Source organism: Peromyscus eremicus, chromosome 6, assembly GCF_949786415.1.
Source record: "Peromyscus eremicus chromosome 6, PerEre_H2_v1, whole genome shotgun sequence".
NCBI classification, from domain to species: Eukaryota; Metazoa; Chordata; class Mammalia; order Rodentia; family Cricetidae; genus Peromyscus; species Peromyscus eremicus.
The window spans coordinates 61456120-61473301 of record NC_081421.1 but is presented as its reverse complement, the minus strand read 5'-3'; the positions used below and the strand labels follow the sequence as shown (position 1 = coordinate 61473301).

The 17182-nt window shown below is 43.8% G+C and overlaps 1 protein-coding gene across 1 annotated transcript; it reads left to right on the top strand.

Moving 5' to 3' along the window:
* The first annotated feature begins 838 nt into the window (after positions 1–838).
* Positions 839–13614, top strand: LOC131912485 (Fc receptor-like protein 2). Its single transcript, XM_059264769.1, has 8 exons — positions 839–953; positions 3312–3332; positions 5929–6195; positions 6416–6697; positions 8445–8732; positions 9122–9400; positions 11879–12199; positions 13271–13614. The coding sequence occupies exons 1-8, from the start codon at positions 923–925 to the stop codon at positions 13291–13293; spliced, it is 1512 nt and encodes a 503-aa protein (XP_059120752.1). The 5' UTR covers positions 839–922; the 3' UTR covers positions 13294–13614.
* The last annotated feature ends 3568 nt before the right edge of the window (positions 13615–17182 follow it).

Genomic DNA, 17182 nt, shown 5'->3' with positions numbered 1-17182 from the left:
ACTCTCCCAGTGATCTCAGCCCACCCATATTAATCATTAGTCATGAAAACACACTCCTGACTAGCCTGCAGGCCACTCTATGGAAGCATTTTCTCAGTCAAGAGTCCCTCTCCCCAAACAACAGTAGTTTGTGTCAGTTGACGTGAAACCAACTGTCACAGCTAGGTACACAACCCCCCACCACCTCACCACCCCACCCCACCCCTGCACACACACCTATGTCCTTCCATGTTATTTGGAGTGTAAGAAGAATCTTTCCTGTGTGAGCCAAGGCCCTTCAGACCGCTCTAGTACAGTTCAGAGATAAAGCCTCCAGTAGCCATGCTGTGTCTATCCTGCTTCTTAATTCCTATCTGGATCTGGCTAAAAGATCTCCTGAACAGAAGTGATGAGCAGGGATTAGTTTTTCTGGGTCTTTAGAGTATGCATACTGCCCCACAATAACAGGTAAAACTTGCCATCCTGTCTTCCAGCTTCTACTGCCTAATCTGGTTGAACCTTTGCAGAGGAGTCAATCCAGGCCTGGCAATGATGTCACTTATTAGGAACTGCCTCTTGAGTAGTAAAGGAGATTCATTTTTGAAAACGACCTCAAACCTGATTTCAATCTCAGTGGCGGGAGAACCCAGTCTTCTCTGTAAAGTCAACTGCAATGAAAAGCCATGGGTAAAGGGGAGGCATCCGACACACTAAGAATCATTTTGCACCAGTGCACACATATCTAAGCAATTTGACAAAGAGGAAGGACATTTGCTTTTGCAGCACCCATTGGGTTGGGGTATAGACAGACAGTTTTGCCACTTCCTTTTTTTCCCCCTATTTCAGCAAGATCCCTGCAGAACCAGTGCTCTGTCCTAGATCCACAGTCCATCTGCTCTAAGCACTTAGCTGCACGTGTCACAAAGGACTTGCCTCTAGCCTCATGCTGCTGTGGTCACTGCTTCTGGTTCTTGGTAAGTAGGATGCTGAAAAAGACCTGGGGTGGTGCCAGGGTATAACTACCTCTGCTTGGGTACCCCTAGACACTCTTCCTGAGCATATGTCTCTCTGCTGGGTTGTGGAGAGCTGGGGTATCTGCTTCTGATCTAGTACTGGCAGGGATATTGCAAATGGGAACTGAGCAAAGCAGGGTTCTCAGAAAATGGAAAAGATTCACGTGTGTGTGTGTGTGTGTGTGTGTGTGTGTGTGTGTGTGTGTCCTTCCTTACTAAAAGAGAGTGATTTGTCTCTATTATTTCTGTTTGATCTCTAGGAAAACAGTAAATTTTCATTCATACAGCCTCCAAGGAGTTTTCTCTTAGAGTGAATGTCATGCACAGCCTACATTAACTTCACACCCCAAGGCCCAGACCCTACTTCAAGAGTCACCATTTTGGCTGAACTCTTAACTCCATAGACTGAGACATTGCATAGACTTCAAGTCTTGCTAGCCTTAGTGGATATCATAGGTTGTTCCTATCAATAAGACTCTCTTACACAGCCCCACTCACAGTAGTAGGTCTAGAATGCAGACAGAAGGAGAACTGATGTCTATTAAACATGAGCAGAACTTGTGTTCCTTTTGTGGCCCTCCCTGGCATTTAGGATGCCCCTACGTAGGTGATTTCTCTTAAGCAAAATAATCTGGACAGCTTAAATGTTGAGCCTCCAAATTGGCTATCCAATACCAACTGGTCAGCCTTGAAATCATATACATACATGTAACATTATATGGACTGAGCAGGTTGTCTTATATGCTTATATGTAGGTGTATACACACACACACACACACACACACACACACACACACACACACCAATTAGAAGTCATAAATTTGAAAAAGAGCAGAGAACACCTAGAGCAGTCGGGAGAAGGAAAGGAAAGGGAGAAAAAGATATAATTATATTTGAATTTCAAAAAATAAAAATATGTAAATAAAGAAGGTGGAAGAAGAGATAAGAAATGAAGCTCTTGAAAACTTACCTGCAAATGGATAGAACTAGAAAATATCATCCTGAGTGAGGTAACCCAGACTCAGAAGGACAAACATGGTATGTACTCACTCATAAGTGGATACTAGAAGTAAAGCAAAGGATAACCAGACAACAACCCACAACTCCAGAGAAGTTAAGTAACAAGGAAGACCCAAAGAGGGATGCATGGATCGCCCCAGGGAAAGGGAAATAGATGAGATCTCCATGAGTGAACTGGGGGTGAGGAGTAGGCAATGGAGGGTAGGGGATGGGGGATGAGAACATAAGGGAATGGGATGGTCGAGCTGGAACAGGAATGGAGTGGGAAAGCAATAAAAGAGATACCATGATAGAGGGAGACATCATGGGGATAGAGAGAAACCTGGTGCTAGGGAAGTTGCCAGGAATCCCAAAGGACGACCCCTGCCTGAACTACTAGAAATAGTGGAGAGAGTGCCTGAACTGAACTGGCTTGTCCCAGTGATCAGATTGGTAAATACCCTAACTGTCATCACAGAGATTTTCTCCAGTGACTGATGGAGACAGATGCAGAGATCCACAGCCAAACACCAGGCAGAGCTCCAGGGGTCGAGTCAAAGAGAGAGAGAGAGAGAAGGGATTCTTTGAGCAAGTGCATCAGGATCATGATGGGGAAACCTGCAGAGACGACCAAACCAAACTAGTGGGAACACATGAAAGTTGTATCAATGGCTATGGAGCCTGCATGGGACTGGACTAAGCCCTCTGCATGGCGAGACAGTTGTGTAGCTTGATTTGCTTGGGGGCCCCCCTGGCAGTAGAATCAGATTCGATCCCTTGTACATGAGGGGGTTTTGTGGAGCCAACTACCTATGATGGGACACTTCCTGCAGCCTTGAGGCAGGGGGAAGGGCTTGGTCTTGACTCTACTGGATGTGTCTCCCCATGGGTGGCCTTATCTTCTGTGGGTGGGAATTGGGGGTGGGTTGGGGAAGGAGGCTGGGGGGTGGGAGGAGGGAAGAGGGAGACCTTTAATTGGTGTGGAAAATGATTTAAAATTTTTTTCTTAATAAAAAAAGAAAGAAAGAAAATTTGCCTGCAAAACCCAAACTTCTGGGAATGGCCAAGGACTACTCATAATGTGCTAGGAATAATGAAAATGAATCTTGGGTTCCATAGGAGTGTCATTTGTGAGTAGGAGGAGGGATGAAAGAAAGATGGAGAGAAAAGACGGAGGGAACGAAGGAGGGAAGATGAAAGGGGGAGGAAGAAATAAGAAGAAAAGGAGGGGAAGTGCTTGGGAACCCTGGGAGGGCTACAGCCTTTACAAGGTGTGAAGACCTCCTTCCTGTGTAATCTCTCTACTCTGTTCCCTCACAGCTCCTGTGGGAGTCCACTCCGGTAAGTAGCTCTCCCTTCATTCCTCTAGCTCTCTGGCACCTCACTCTCTTGGGCATGGGAGGTTCTGCCTGGGGAAGCCTCTTAGCAGAAGGTTGCAGGGATCTGAGGCAGGGCTGGGGTGAAGAGAGGAAGGATCCAGCACCTCCTTCTCCTCCCTCTTGATCAGCTGTGCCAGGGTGGCCCAGGCTGCACCACCTCTGGTTGCCAGCTGGTGCTGGATGGGAAGAAGACAGCGTCCTGGCCCTCTCAAGACCATGAATTAGTTCCCATTTGCTGCTGAACCCTCCAACAGGAAAGGGAGTAACTGTGAAGAAAAAGCCCTCTGTGTAGCCATTGGGGGGAACGTCCTTATCCTCACCAGAAGGAGTGACTGAAAGTATATTCATAGCAGAGAGAAGCAAGAGGCTGAGGAGGCGCTCTGCAGAAGGCGTGGACACCCTCAGGTCTCTACTGGGATGGAAACAATCCAATGACTAACGTGCTTTTCCTTTTTTTATTGGAATTTTTATATAATGAAATAAAGAAAACACTTAGTTTCATAGTAGCCTGGGAAATTAGGCTTTCTTCTTTGGTTAAGCCTTCGAGAACACATTCTTTCTACAATGTGCTGAGGAGACAATGCTTGTGTACCTAGGTTTGTAATTGTGAACAAGAAAGTTTTTAAATTAGTTAATGGAAGGGCTCTAGTGTAACCTCATGGGATCCAGTGAACTCTCAGAATTAAGATAAATGTAGGTTGTGCATAACTGTAGTTAATTCGAGGAAATATAGCTCTAAGGAAAAACTCAGAAATCAAGACCAAAAACCCAAGTGTCTTGCAGTGAAATCCTTATTTCAGTCTCAGGGAAAACTATTACAATCTTTCTCGGCCTCCTATCACTTGAAATCACTTTCAATTTGGTCTCATAAATCTTATGTCTCAAACACTTCTTTAATCAAACTTATTTTATTTCTACAATATTCAGAGGAAAATATTGTCCAGCCTCACCATGTAGGAAAAAGAATATTGTCCTGCAGCAGTTCTTTCTTATCAACCTTTGTGTCCAACCATCTACCTCTCTTTCCATTATGTTCCAAAGCTGGTAAAAGCTACACAAAAGTTACCTTGAGTTTGTTTTGTCACTTGGCCCTATTGGAACCTTCTGGATGAACATTTACAACATGTTATTTAAATGTAGAGATGTGCACAAGGAAAAATGCATCCATAAGCAGAGCATTTTGAAGGGTGAGAAGGTGAACTGGGGGTTTAGTTCAGTGCTAGAGTGCTGGGCTAGTTAGAATGTGCAAGGCCCTGAGTTTGATCCCCAGAATCTCTCCAAAAAGAGAAGGGTATGGAGGAAGGGAAGGAAGGAAGCAGGGGATGAAAGGAATGAGGGAGGAAGGAAGGGAAGGAGGTAAGGAAGAAGAGAAGGGAGGGAGGGAGGAAGAATTACTATTAAAGACTATCATCTTTATGATATGTGCTTTAAGAATATATGCTGTAGTGTGACATATGCTTGAGGAAGTTCTCAGTGTTTTTCATCTACATCCTTATAGGTCTCACTCTGGGGATTATGAACCTAGCTTTTTTTTCCTTAGACAGTCCCGGGAGTCAGAAGAACCAGCTGGGCAGGTGTCTAAAGGTCACTTTTGTACTTATTTCCCCCAGCAATCTCCCCTCACGCTAGACAGTGTCCTGTGATGAAGGGTCCAATGTTCAGGGCCCATTCTTTTGAGTTTTCTCCTCCCACTGAGGGCAAATCCAAACACACGAAGCTATCCATCAATCCCCGATGACCACTGTCCTATGGGGGAACGATGGCTCCACTTCTTCTTTATGGGGGTCCTACAGGACCAAGCATGGCCATGATTTGCAGACGCCTCTGAAAGAGTTTCTAGGAGACGCCAGAGACTTGGAGACGTAGATTCCGGAGCTTGAGTCTCAGTGGCCCCGATAGTTCCGTCTGGGGAGAATGACATGCAATGGAAGGAGTTGACCATGCTACTAAACAGAGATTCTAAATAGGAGACAAGCAGAAGGGTTAATCATGGCTGCCATGGGGACCTGAGGCCGTGTCAGTAGGTGTGAGAACACACAGGTTAGAGTTTCTAGTGGAGGGAAAAGTAGTGCTGAGGCTTGAGCCAGGGTCTTGTACATGTCAGGCAAGGGACTCCATCACTAAGCTATCTGTACCCAGTCATATTTGTTGTTTATTGTGAGATCGAGTCTTACTAAATCATCCAAGCTCACCCTAAACTTAATCTGTAGCTTAATCTGTGACCTACCTGCCTCAACTTCATGAATAGCATTCATTCCAGACCTGTGCTATCTCACTTAGCTAATGGACTCATTTTAAATTCATATTTAGTCCAGCTGTTGGGAGCTGGGAAAAACAGCATAAAAATCTATTAACATACATCCAAAAGACATATTGGGGGAAAAATATCACTCAGTGAAGTAGGGTCCACTCTGCTGAGCCAGAAAGTGAGCAGGGCTGGCAGGTCCCCCAGGCACTGTGGGTCCTCAGCTTCTAGACACGTGTAGAGCCTCTCCCTTCCCAGGAGCATCCAGGCAGGGTCAGTGTTGTTACTCTCTGTCTCTTTGCTTCCTTCGCAGACTGGCTGAGCATCAGCATGCCACACCGTGCTTACGAAGGAGACCGGGTAGATATAAGGTGCACGGGAGAAAAGAATGGTGACATAAGGAGACTAAAGTACTTCAAGGATGGATCTCATATAGCTACTTACAGCAGTGCTTCGAGCTACACCATTTCCAATGCAAGATTCAGTGACAGTGGCTCCTATTTCTGTAAGGCAGATAGGAAATTTTTCCTATTTATAGACACGACGGAAGAAACAAGATCTATGTGGCTTAATGTCCAAGGTAGGGGATCATTCCTCAAGTGGATGTGTCTAGAGAGGAGAGTGCCTGTGTAGGAGAGCCAGGGTACAGGGCATATGACACTAACCAGGGATGGATAAATGGTGATGGGTTGTCTGTCCTGGAGTATAGATACGTGTGTCTTGCTCATTAGGCATTTCTGGAGGACTGTGCAGTCGGCTACTAACAAGTGGTCTCTTTGGATTCACTCTTCCCCCTCCAGAGCTGTTTCCAGCACCTGGGCTGACAGCCAGCCCCCTGCAGCCCATAGAGGGGAGTTCAGTGACCCTGTCCTGCAACACCCGGCTTCCTTCAGACAGGGCAACGACCCAGTTACGCTATTCCTTCTTCAAAGATGGACACACTTTGCAGTCAGAACGGACCTCACCAAAGTTTACGATCTCAGCAATACGGAAAGAAGACTCAGGAAATTATTGGTGTGAGGCGATGACAGCATCTCACAGTGTCTTGAAGCGGAGTCACCGGTCCTATATAGATGTGGAGAGTGAGCATCAATGGGTTGGGCCCATGGGGCTAAGTCAGGCAGGGAGAACAGAGGCACCAGCCAGAATGCAGGTGCCTCCTTATGCCTGAGGGTAGAATCTACCATGGCTCACTGGGGCACTTGAACAATAACTTTCCAAAAACTTTACCCTCCCTTCAGAAAAGCAACAATGGTAACTTTATTCAGTAAACTAAGAGGTCAACGAAGTATAGACTCTGTCTGTAAGGAGAGATCCCCAGTTAGGGGATGGTACAAAGAAGGCACAAATAATATTTGAAATGACAGTAACAGCCTATCTCTTATAAAAAGAATTACTATATTCCATATCTGAACTAAAGCTGCTGTGTTGTGGAATATTATTTTAAGGTGTGTTACATTGGTTGATACTGTGTAACATTTGTTGAATGATGCAAAGATGTGTTGCATTCTTTTATGTTGCATTTGTTTAACTCTGTGAAACTGTGTTACTGTGCCTGTCTAAAACACATGATTGATCTAATAAAGAGCTGAACAGCCAATAGCAAGGCAGGAAAAAGGATAGGTGAGGGTAAGGGGGAAAGAAGATACATAGGAGGAGAAATCTGGGACGAGAAATATCAAAGAGCAAGAAAGCAAGAAGAGAAAGAGGCAAGGTCCCAGCCACCCAGCCACACAGCCATGCAGCCACGCAGCCAGCCACGGAGTAAAAGTGAAAGTAAGATATACAGAAGTAAGAAAAGGAAAAAGCTCAGAGGCAGGTAGATGGGTTAATTTAGTTAAGGAAAGCTAACTAGAAATAAGCCAAGCCAAGGCCTGGCATTTATAAATAATAAGAAGCCTCTGTGTGTATTTATTCGAGAGCTGGGTGGCAGGACCCACAAAGACCAAAGAGTAAGGAGAAAAAAACAACCAACTACATGGTTGTGTTGTTCTAGACTCTCTCTGACTTTCACAAATAGCAGCAAAAGGCAGGAAGATTCACCACATGCAAGATACTGTTCAGAGCAGTTGAACATTTTGTCCTCACAGTGGCCTGGGAAATAGTTTTATGAGTAGTGCCTGTAAAGTGGGTACTGTGACCCGCCCCACTTTACAGACAAAGAAACTCAAAGCAAGGAGCTGTTCAGAAAATGCATAAGGAAACCCAGCACACAGACCTGGGATTTAAATGTGCTTGCTCTGGCCTCAGTACATGCATTTTCTTTGAAGTACTCTGCAGCACTTCCTATCCAGCCAGAAACTGGCAGTGTCAGTAGTTAACACTGCTGAACAGTGCTGGTGTGAGCGAGACTGCTTTAGGTATGCATCTCAGCTAATCTCATGAGAACTCTGTGAGGTTACTATGATTATCCAAGTGCTATTGAGAAAAATGGGGGGTTAGAAATATAGACTTACACAGATTCTGCAGCTATTAAATGGCAGCTTTATTTATTTTTACTCAGGTCAGAAAAATTCCTTGTTCATGAGATTCTAGTCTCTTTCTCCTACTGCCTCAGGTTCACAAAGAAGTCAAGAGAGGCACAACACTGTGAGATGTGGTCACCAGAGTGGGTAGGGAAAAGGCAGGAACTGCAGGATAGGATTGTTATTGAGCATCAGATTGGAGAGTGATCCTGTGCAATGCCCCTCAGTATGCGCCATTCCCAGGCAAGCAGGGTGGACTCTCAATTCCATATATCCACCTGCCATAATTCCCAGCAGGTGATACTGGACCCATCCCATCCTGAATTTCCCCACCCAGTCTTTAACAATTGTCTTCTGTTCACAGGGATCCCTGTGTCTCAAGTCTCCATGGAGATCCAGTCTCCAGGAGACTGGGGAATTGAAGGGCAGATGCTGGTCCTTGTCTGTTCTGTGGCTAAAGGCACAGGGCTCATCATGTACTCCTGGCACAGAGAGGATACAAAGGAAAGTGTGGGGAGGAAAAGCCAGCATTCCCAGAGAGCAGAGCTGGAGATCGCTCCTGTCAGGGAAAGCCATGCTGGGGGTTACTACTGTACTGCTGACAACAGCTATGGCCTTGTCCAGAGTGCAGTGGTGAACATCACTGTGAAAGGTAAGCAGCATTCCCAATCGGGAGCCCGCAACTCCCAGCTGGCGATGTTGGAAGATGGGACAAAGTACACAAGGCAGGAAGAGGCTGGGAAGGGGTCTGAACACAGCAGGCTTTTTGTTTTGATGGATGTGAAAGTGTCAACAGGGGCAGAGGAGCTGAAAGAGGGCACAGAGATGGAACTGGAGGCAGATTGTGGGGTGTAATCAGAGGCGTGCTCTCCTGAGTTCTTCATCAATGTTAACAGCTCTGTTGGACCCTTCCCTGGAGGGTTAGATCAAGCAGTGAGATGTGGGGAAAGGACACAGGGGCTGGAGTAGAAGAACTTGAGTGACAGCGAGGTAGGCTCTCAGTCATACCACTCCCCCTGACGCTCTACTGTGCTCTGTCAGTTCCGGTGTTGGACCCTGTCCTCTCCATCAGTGTTCCTGGGGTGCTGCCCTTTATTGGGGATGTGGTGGAGCTTCAGTGTGAAGACAAGAGAGCATCTCCTCCTGTTCTGTACTGGTTTTATCACGAAAATATCACTCTGGGCAACACCTCAGCACCTTCTGGAGGAAAAGCATCCTTTAAGCTCACTCTGACTGCAGGGCATTCTGGGAACTACGCCTGTGAGGCTGACAATGGCTGGGGGATGAAGCGCAGTGAGGTGGTACCACTCAATGTCACAGGTAGGACGATGTAATGTCTCATTCGAGAATGCAACTTGCATTATGCCATCCATGGCATTCTTCCTTTTCCTTGTGCTCTCCCATCCCTTCGGGACATCGGGGCTCCACTGGGGGACCTTGTGACTCCCAGCAGTGCTTTCCAGTCTTGACAACAGCTTCTCAGCTCACTGCTTGTCCTCGCTGTCTCCTCTTCACTGAATCACATGCGTGTAAAATCAGGGGTGGGGCCAGTGCAAGGGGTGGGCTAGGGGAAGCATGGAGAGAGAAGGCAGATGTCCACAAGAAAAGGGGGATGCTCTTGCATCCTCGAGCTCAGTGGGGCTCACTCACAGTGGTTACAAGCTCCTGCTAGCCCTTGTAGTTAAGAACCCACAAACAAAACAGATTCCTGTATTAAATTTTTTACTCAGAGAGTATCATTTCATTTTCATAGCAACATAATTATTACACGAACAAAGAAATATAGTTTAAATTTTGCAGCTTGTCAAGGTTACCTCACAGGAGTGCCATGAGCGATACAAAGAAGAAACTGAAGCCAGAGTAGAGAAGCTTTGTAAGACTTAGGCTCTGTGTAAACAGGTCTGATGGCTGTGTATTCTTTTTTCTTCTTCTTTAATCCACTTTTGGAGACAATTTTACTCTTGAGTTTTCTAATATGGAACACTACTGAGTTTCCCTTATATGCCCTTCTTAGCTATCATAGGCAGTAGCTTTATATGACTTGCTAATACTTTATTTCAAATATTTGCATCTGTTTATTTATTGAGTGCTAGGTATCAAACTCTAGACTTCAGGCATGCTAAGCATATGATTTGCCCCTTGCATCCTATTAGCACATGAGGTTTGTGTTTTTGTTTGCTAGGGATGCGTTAGCTTTATAAGAATGATTTCAGGGAGGTTCAACAAACTCTGTGTTCAGGAATTTATAACAACATTTAAATTATCTACTACTTTGCAACTAGCCAAAGATTCTGAGCCTAGTAGACTGTTATCTCTACTGTCAAATCTTTTTGTTGTTGAAGTTTTTTATTATTTTAAAACACTGTTTTGTTACAGGGCTATTATTATAGAGCTGGGGATGACTGAGAGGGTAAGTTCCCTTACTGCACATGTATGAGGACCTGTGTTTGGGCCCTCACTGCTTCCCTGGGCATGGCTGTGTCAGGGAATGGAGACAGGACGAGCCTAGCTAGGGGTTTGCCGGCTACCGGACTAGCTGAAAAACGCTGAGGGGGGGTCCTGTAGAAGACTGTTTCCAGAGAAGAATGCAGGGAGCTTTAGTGGAAGCAACGAGGAGTCCTCCTCTGGCTCCTCGTGCACACGTACACTGTGCACACATATGCTACATTCAGCTCCTCACACAACAGTTTATGTGCTTCTCCCCCAAAGATGAGCTAAATAGGAAACTCTAGATTTTCAAATTTATCATAGATTCTTGAGCACCATACCTGGTGTTTAGTTTCTAGTGTGTGACTATGTTCTCTCCTCATTTTTAATGTGCCTGAATGGCCGCCTTTTCTCACCAGATTTACCAGAGGTCTTTCTATTGTATTGTTCTTTTTTTTAAATTCAGGTTTCCTTTTAAATTTTTACTTTTCAAGTCAAAATCATCTTATTATTCCAAAGTATTTTTCTAATTCATTTACTTCTTTTTCAGCTTTTTGTTTTCTAACAAGTTTATTTAAGACTATGTTTTCCTCCAAATACCACTTTTATCTCCTTTTAAAATTTTTGATATATGATGTCTTCATTTGCTTATTGTCTACAATATGTGTAATATAGACTCTCAATTATTTTATAAAAAATTTATAATTTCTTATAAATAAATATTGTATTAGATTTTTTATTAAATTTTATTATTAGATTCTTAGATATTCATTTGTTCTTGTATTTAGCATTTATTAAAATCCTATGTTCTTAAATTTAGCATTTACTAAAATGTGGCCTGTAAAATTTTTACCTCAGAGAAATCACTGAAATTTGGTTAATGGTCTTCCCTACTGTCAGTTTATGCATATTTTTTCTGTGAAACAAAAAAATTAATGTCATTTTCATTTGTTTTGGTAGTATATGAACTCTAGGGGTTCTTTCTTTAATTTAAGCTATTTCTTCATTTAGTCTTATACTTCAGTCTGTATAGTCTTACATGCATAGCCAACTGTCTCCTTTTTATATAGTCAAGGATCCCAGCCTGGGGAATACCAGAACCTACTGCAGACAAGTCTTCCTAGCTCAATTAACCTAATCAATAGTGTCCCACAGGCATGGCCACCAGCCAACCTAATCTAGATAGTTTCTGAAAGGGGGTGCCTGAAGACTTTTCTCTTAGGTGATTCCAGATACTGTCAATCAACAATTGACATGAACTGTAACCATACCCCTGTCCCATGCCCCCACTGCTATAGAGACTTGTGTACATAAGAGCTGCCTTAAGGTATGTATGGTTTTTAAATGTACTTTCATCCATTCTGTTTGCAGAGGCCCCACCCAAAGTGCGTCTGGTGAATGGTCCCCACCACTGTGAAGGACGTGTAGAGGTGGAACAGGAAGGTCGCTGGGGCACTGTATGCGATGACGGCTGGGACATGAAGGATGTGGCAGTGGTGTGCCGAGAGCTGGGCTGTGGAGCAGCCAAGCACACACCTATAGCCATGTTGTATCCACCAGTAGTTGATGAAGCTCTACCTGTGCTCATTCAGGTGGCCCTGTGTAATGGGACAGAGAAGACCCTGGCTGAATGTGACCAGGTCGAGACCTTTGATTGTGGACATGATGAAGATGCTGGGGCTGTGTGTGAAGGTGGGTGATGATGGAGCTGACATGGGGCTGAGCCCCCTCCTTAGGCTGCCATCCTCTGCTTTTCTTTCTGCACCTGTTCTACAGTAGAACACACTGAGGGCAACACAGTCAGGTCACATTAAGTTGGCCCTGAGCTATAAAACAGACTGTCCTGTTCTAGTGTTATTTGTCCTCATTGTCCATCTTAAGAGACAAAACATTATTATTTTCATGGTTGTGAGTTGGAGCATAATATGAATCATCAAGTTTTTATAGTTTGGGTGGTTTTAGTCAGGGTGATATGCTCACATTATTGTAAAATCTTTTCAGCTATTCTGAGCTCTTTCCTTAGCAGCTCTATCCATCAGAATGAAGCTCTGGATTCTAATGGTTGAGTACCAGCTGATGGGTCGTGTTGGAAAGACATTGGTGGCCCAGAAAGTCAGGTCCAGGAATCAGGCCATAACGGGCATAGATTCCAGAGGGTCAGAGCAAAGTGAAATCTGAGAACTGCTGCAAATTTCCACATCTCCATAGAGCCTGTGACTAGAGAGGCAGCCAGGGACAATGTCCTCCCCAGCCTCAGCCCACTGAGTGCTAGAGTGGCCTTTTGTGAAAAGAGAATTCCTTAGAACTACTGAGCCATGTCCATTGCAAGGCACTTGTAAAGGCAGTAGCTTGTTCAAGCTAATGGAGTCAGGACTAGGCTCTCTAGAGCCCATGGGATCTGGAGTCTACTGTACAGAGCCTTTGAGGCCGGCCTCCCCCAAGTACCAGCCCCGGAAGTAACAGACTTCTCTATGGCTCATTATCTCTGTCAGAAAAGTGTGGTGTCTAGTCCAAGGTCTTCACTGAGTCGAGATAAAATCAGGATTTCATACGTTCCTGAGGCTCTTTGGTGAAAGTCCATGTGTAGGAAGGATCCCCAGGGGCTGATTGGGATGGTTGAGACAGGAGGTGGGTTGGCTTTCGTGGTTCAGGCTGACTTCTGGTCTCATTCTGCATCACACATATCCTTAGAAAATCTGGTGAATGTGTCTGCACAGTCTTTGCCAGGCTGCTGCATCCTGACCTCTCATTCCCTCTACACAGCAGTCTTGCCTAGAACTTCCTGAAGATTGAATGACCAGACACCATCAGACCTCCTATTTTCTGCATGTGGGCCTCACCGGCCTAATAGTCCATAGTTCTCACTGGACTTCAAGACTTCATCTGTGAATCATCCTTAACAGGATGCAAAACAATTCTGCTCTGAGCTTGAGTTCTAACAGCAGTAAAGAAGGCCCAAGTCCCCTATTCCCTGGAAGCCAAGCTTGGAAAAACTGTTCCCTTTCCAGTTCCTTCTAGCTATCGCTTAGGAGGGATGAAGAGGTGGGCCCAAGTGAGAATCATGTGTGCCTGGGCCTTTCATCTGCTAGAATGTGGTCAAATAAAGTACATACAACAAAAGAAACTGAGTGCTTTATTTCATTTCTTCATTTTGGAAGAAACTAGCTTTTAAAAAGAATCTTTATAAACCACTTGCTTAAGTTATAGGTGTAAACAAAAATTTTAAAAAGTGATATATAGAAAAGAAAATAAAAATTAAACAAAAGTCACATTGCCAGAAGTAACTGATACTTAGCAAAAGGAATTATGAATAACAATATATACAGACAGATGAATTAATAGTTAAATTGGTTGTTCTATAAATTGTACATTATTTTAGTGTTTAATTAAATTCAACAACTTAAAGAATTTCTTTAGCAAAGTATACATGAATACAACTCATATATATATGTGTGTGTGTGTGTACAAGCCTTCTTGAAATTATTGTAAGCATTTTTACATTGCTGTTTTCTTATCCTAAAATTGTGTTCTCTTTTTGTTGTTTTTGTTTTTGTTTTCAGATGGGCTGTCACTGTAGCCTAGGAGGCCCTAAAACTTGGAATAAAGCCAAGGACAACCTTGAACTTCTGATCCTCCTGCCTTCACTTTCCGAGTGCTTGGATGATGGGTGTGTGCGATTATGTCTGGTTTTGTGTGGTGCAGGGTAGAACTCAGGATATTTGTGTGTTAGGCAAGCACACAGCTATATTACATACCTGTCCCTAATATGGCCTTCTCCAGAAAGGAGATCTTGGTTTTTGTTTGTTTGGTTGGTTGATTCCGTTTTTTGAGACAGGGTTTCTCTGTGTAGCCCTGTCTATCCTAAAACTCACTCTTTAGACCAGACTGGCCTCAAACTCAGAGATCTACCTACCTCTGCCTCCAGAGTGCTGGGATTAAAGGCATGCACCACCACTCCCACAACCCATTATTCTTTATTGTCTTTGAGAATGAGAGAAGCCACATTCCCCACACTGTCACCCACCGTAGTCCCACATATCACTGCTTATGCCTTAGCAGTGTCTAAGGCTCAAAACACAATCACGGGAATAGATTATTTTTCGAAGTCAGTAATTAAGCTTTGGATCTGTATATGTGGAAAGAAGAAAAGTGTATGCCATACATACCTGGAAGAAAAGTATATGCCATAAAAAGAAAAGTGACATACACTTTTCTTCCAGGTCAGACATCAGTACTGATAATTGATTGACTATATAGTAGGTTCTATATTTTATTTTAGATTACTTCCTAAGAAAAGCTTCTAAAAACATTGCAATCTGTTTTAACTGATGTTTTACTGTAATACATTGCTATCAGGGGTTAACTTTAGGAACAATGATACTTTTGCACCTTGTAATCTTTCGTACAGAAAGAAGATGTATTGCTTTACTTGTTTTCTTTGTGTAGCCTGAAGGTTTCTTGGATCCTGCCTGGCCTCCTGCAGACCCACAGACACTTATAAAATAATCACTCAGAGATTTTATATTGTTTGTAACTGCTCAGTCATTAGCTCAGGCTTACTACTATCTAGCTCTTACACTTATGTGGTGGTATTGTGTTCCCCAAAATATTGTGCACCCTAATAAACTTATCTGGGGTCAGGGCACAGAACAGCCACTAGATACAGAGGCTGGAAAATGGTGGCACTCACATCTTTAATCACAGCATTCCAGAGACAGAAATCCCTCTAGATCTCTGTGAGTTCAAGGCCACATTGGAAACAGCCAGGCATGGTGACACATGTCTTTAATCCCAAGAAGTGAGCCTTTAATACCAGGGAGTGATGGCTGAAAGCAGAAAGATATATAAGGCGTGAGGACCAGAAACTAGAAACATTTGGCTGGTTAAGCTTTTAGGCTTTTGAGCAGCAGTTCAGCTAAGATCCATTCTGATGAGGACTCAGAAGCTTCCAGTCTGAGGAAACAGAATCAGCTGAGGAACTGGCAAGGTGAGGTGGCTGTGGCTTGTTCTTTTTCTCTGATCTTCCAGAGTTCACCCCAATAACTGGCCTCAAAGGTGAGGTGGCTGTGGCTTGTTCTGTTTCTCTGATCTTCCAGAGTTCACCCCAATAACTGGCCTCAGGTTTGATTTTATTAATAAGACCTTCTAAGATTCCTGCTACACACTTAAATTAACCCATAATCCTTATCTATATTTAGCCATATTGCTTGGTACCTTTTCTCAGTTCTGCCTTGTCATCTTGCTTCCTCTTTTTCTGGCTGGTGCCTCCTGACACTGCCCTTCCTCTTCCCAGAATTCTCCTAGTCTGCTTGCCTAGCTACTGGCCAATCAGCATTTTATTAAACCACTGTACAAGAGCATTATCTTACAGCATCTTTGTGTGTCTCTCAGCAGTTTCTTAGAATTCTATTCTTACAAACTCTTCCTGTTTCTTATTGTGATGGCTGTTTTCTGCTGTAAACATGACTACATCTGGAATTAGCCCCCAAATGGGGCACACCTGTGAGATATTTTTGCTTAATTTGAAGTAGGAAGACCCTCCTCTAATCTAGGCCACACCTTCTGCTGGAAGCCTATATAAGGACATGGAAGAGGGAAGTTTTGCTCTTTACCTTCTTGCTTTCCCCCTACTAACAAGCCCATTCCTTCACTGGCATTAGAGCCTACTTCTTTGGGATCAAAAATAAACTTACCTTTTCCTTAAAAATTAAAAATAAATGTGGAGTTATCTGGATAACCTGACCTGTGTGGATAATTTTTTCATGACAGTCATTCTCTTTATAAACTATCTCTCCTTTCATACAGTTTACTAATTCATATCGTCCTAGAAAACCATCTATTCAGCAGACCAAATTAAGGCAGCATGGACCAAGGAGGTTTATATGGGGGTTACTAACAGAAGTCTGGGGGAGAGGTTAATCATGGGAGCAGGGATGATTCAAAAACAGCTGCATGGCTGAAAACCCCACCCCGACATGATTGACAGCTGACAGGAGCTGCAATCCTGGAACTTTCTGTTCAACCTGCAGCTGGAAAGTCTGAGAATCTGTCTTACCTGCAGCTCAGCTGGTCTGAGTCTCCTCCCCCAGTTCATTCCATCTATAACACTGGAGAAGGCCTTCAAGGAGCTCCAAGTTTTACACTTCCCTAGACAGGTGACATTTTGTTTACCTCCCGAGTCTATGAGCCCTCTCCTTCCTCCTATAGGGAATGTTTCAATTCCCTGGAAAACATTCTATAACAGAACTTCATGGGGACTACATTAAAACCCAGCTCCTACTTCCATACTGCTTGCTCCCTTCACTTTTAGAATTTTTTGATGATAAAATCACTCCCTGACAATCTTGTACAAGGTATCATGGTGTCTGCTTTCCTGAAAACTCAGCCTGTGACCATTCACTCAATGGTGTTGGAGTCTACAATGATAATTGAGTTACAGCTTCTTCTGTTCTCCAGACCAGAGTGAATGATCACTATCTAAGATTCCAGGGATACCACATTTTCTTAGCATGGAACATTCAACATTCCCAACAGGTTATTCCCTGATGATCTATATTGTGAGAGGTGAAGACAGCGATGTTTTCTGTTACTCAACACCCAGTAAAAGAACTAGACCTACTGGTCAATATAAATTGTCCGTTCTTGTAAGCAGTTAGCATTATGGAATTGTGAAAA

Bases quoted from the DNA above. Each gene is read 5' to 3' on its own strand.
- LOC131912485 (XM_059264769.1), top strand. From the start codon at position 923: ATGCTGCTGTGGTCACTGCTTCTGGTTCTTG. The intron at 6,698-8,444 runs GTGAGCATCAAT...TTCTGTTCACAG, and splicing joins GTCCTATATAGATGTGGAGA to GGATCCCTGTGTCTCAAGTC. The intron at 8,733-9,121 runs GTAAGCAGCATT...GTGCTCTGTCAG, and splicing joins GGTGAACATCACTGTGAAAG to TTCCGGTGTTGGACCCTGTC.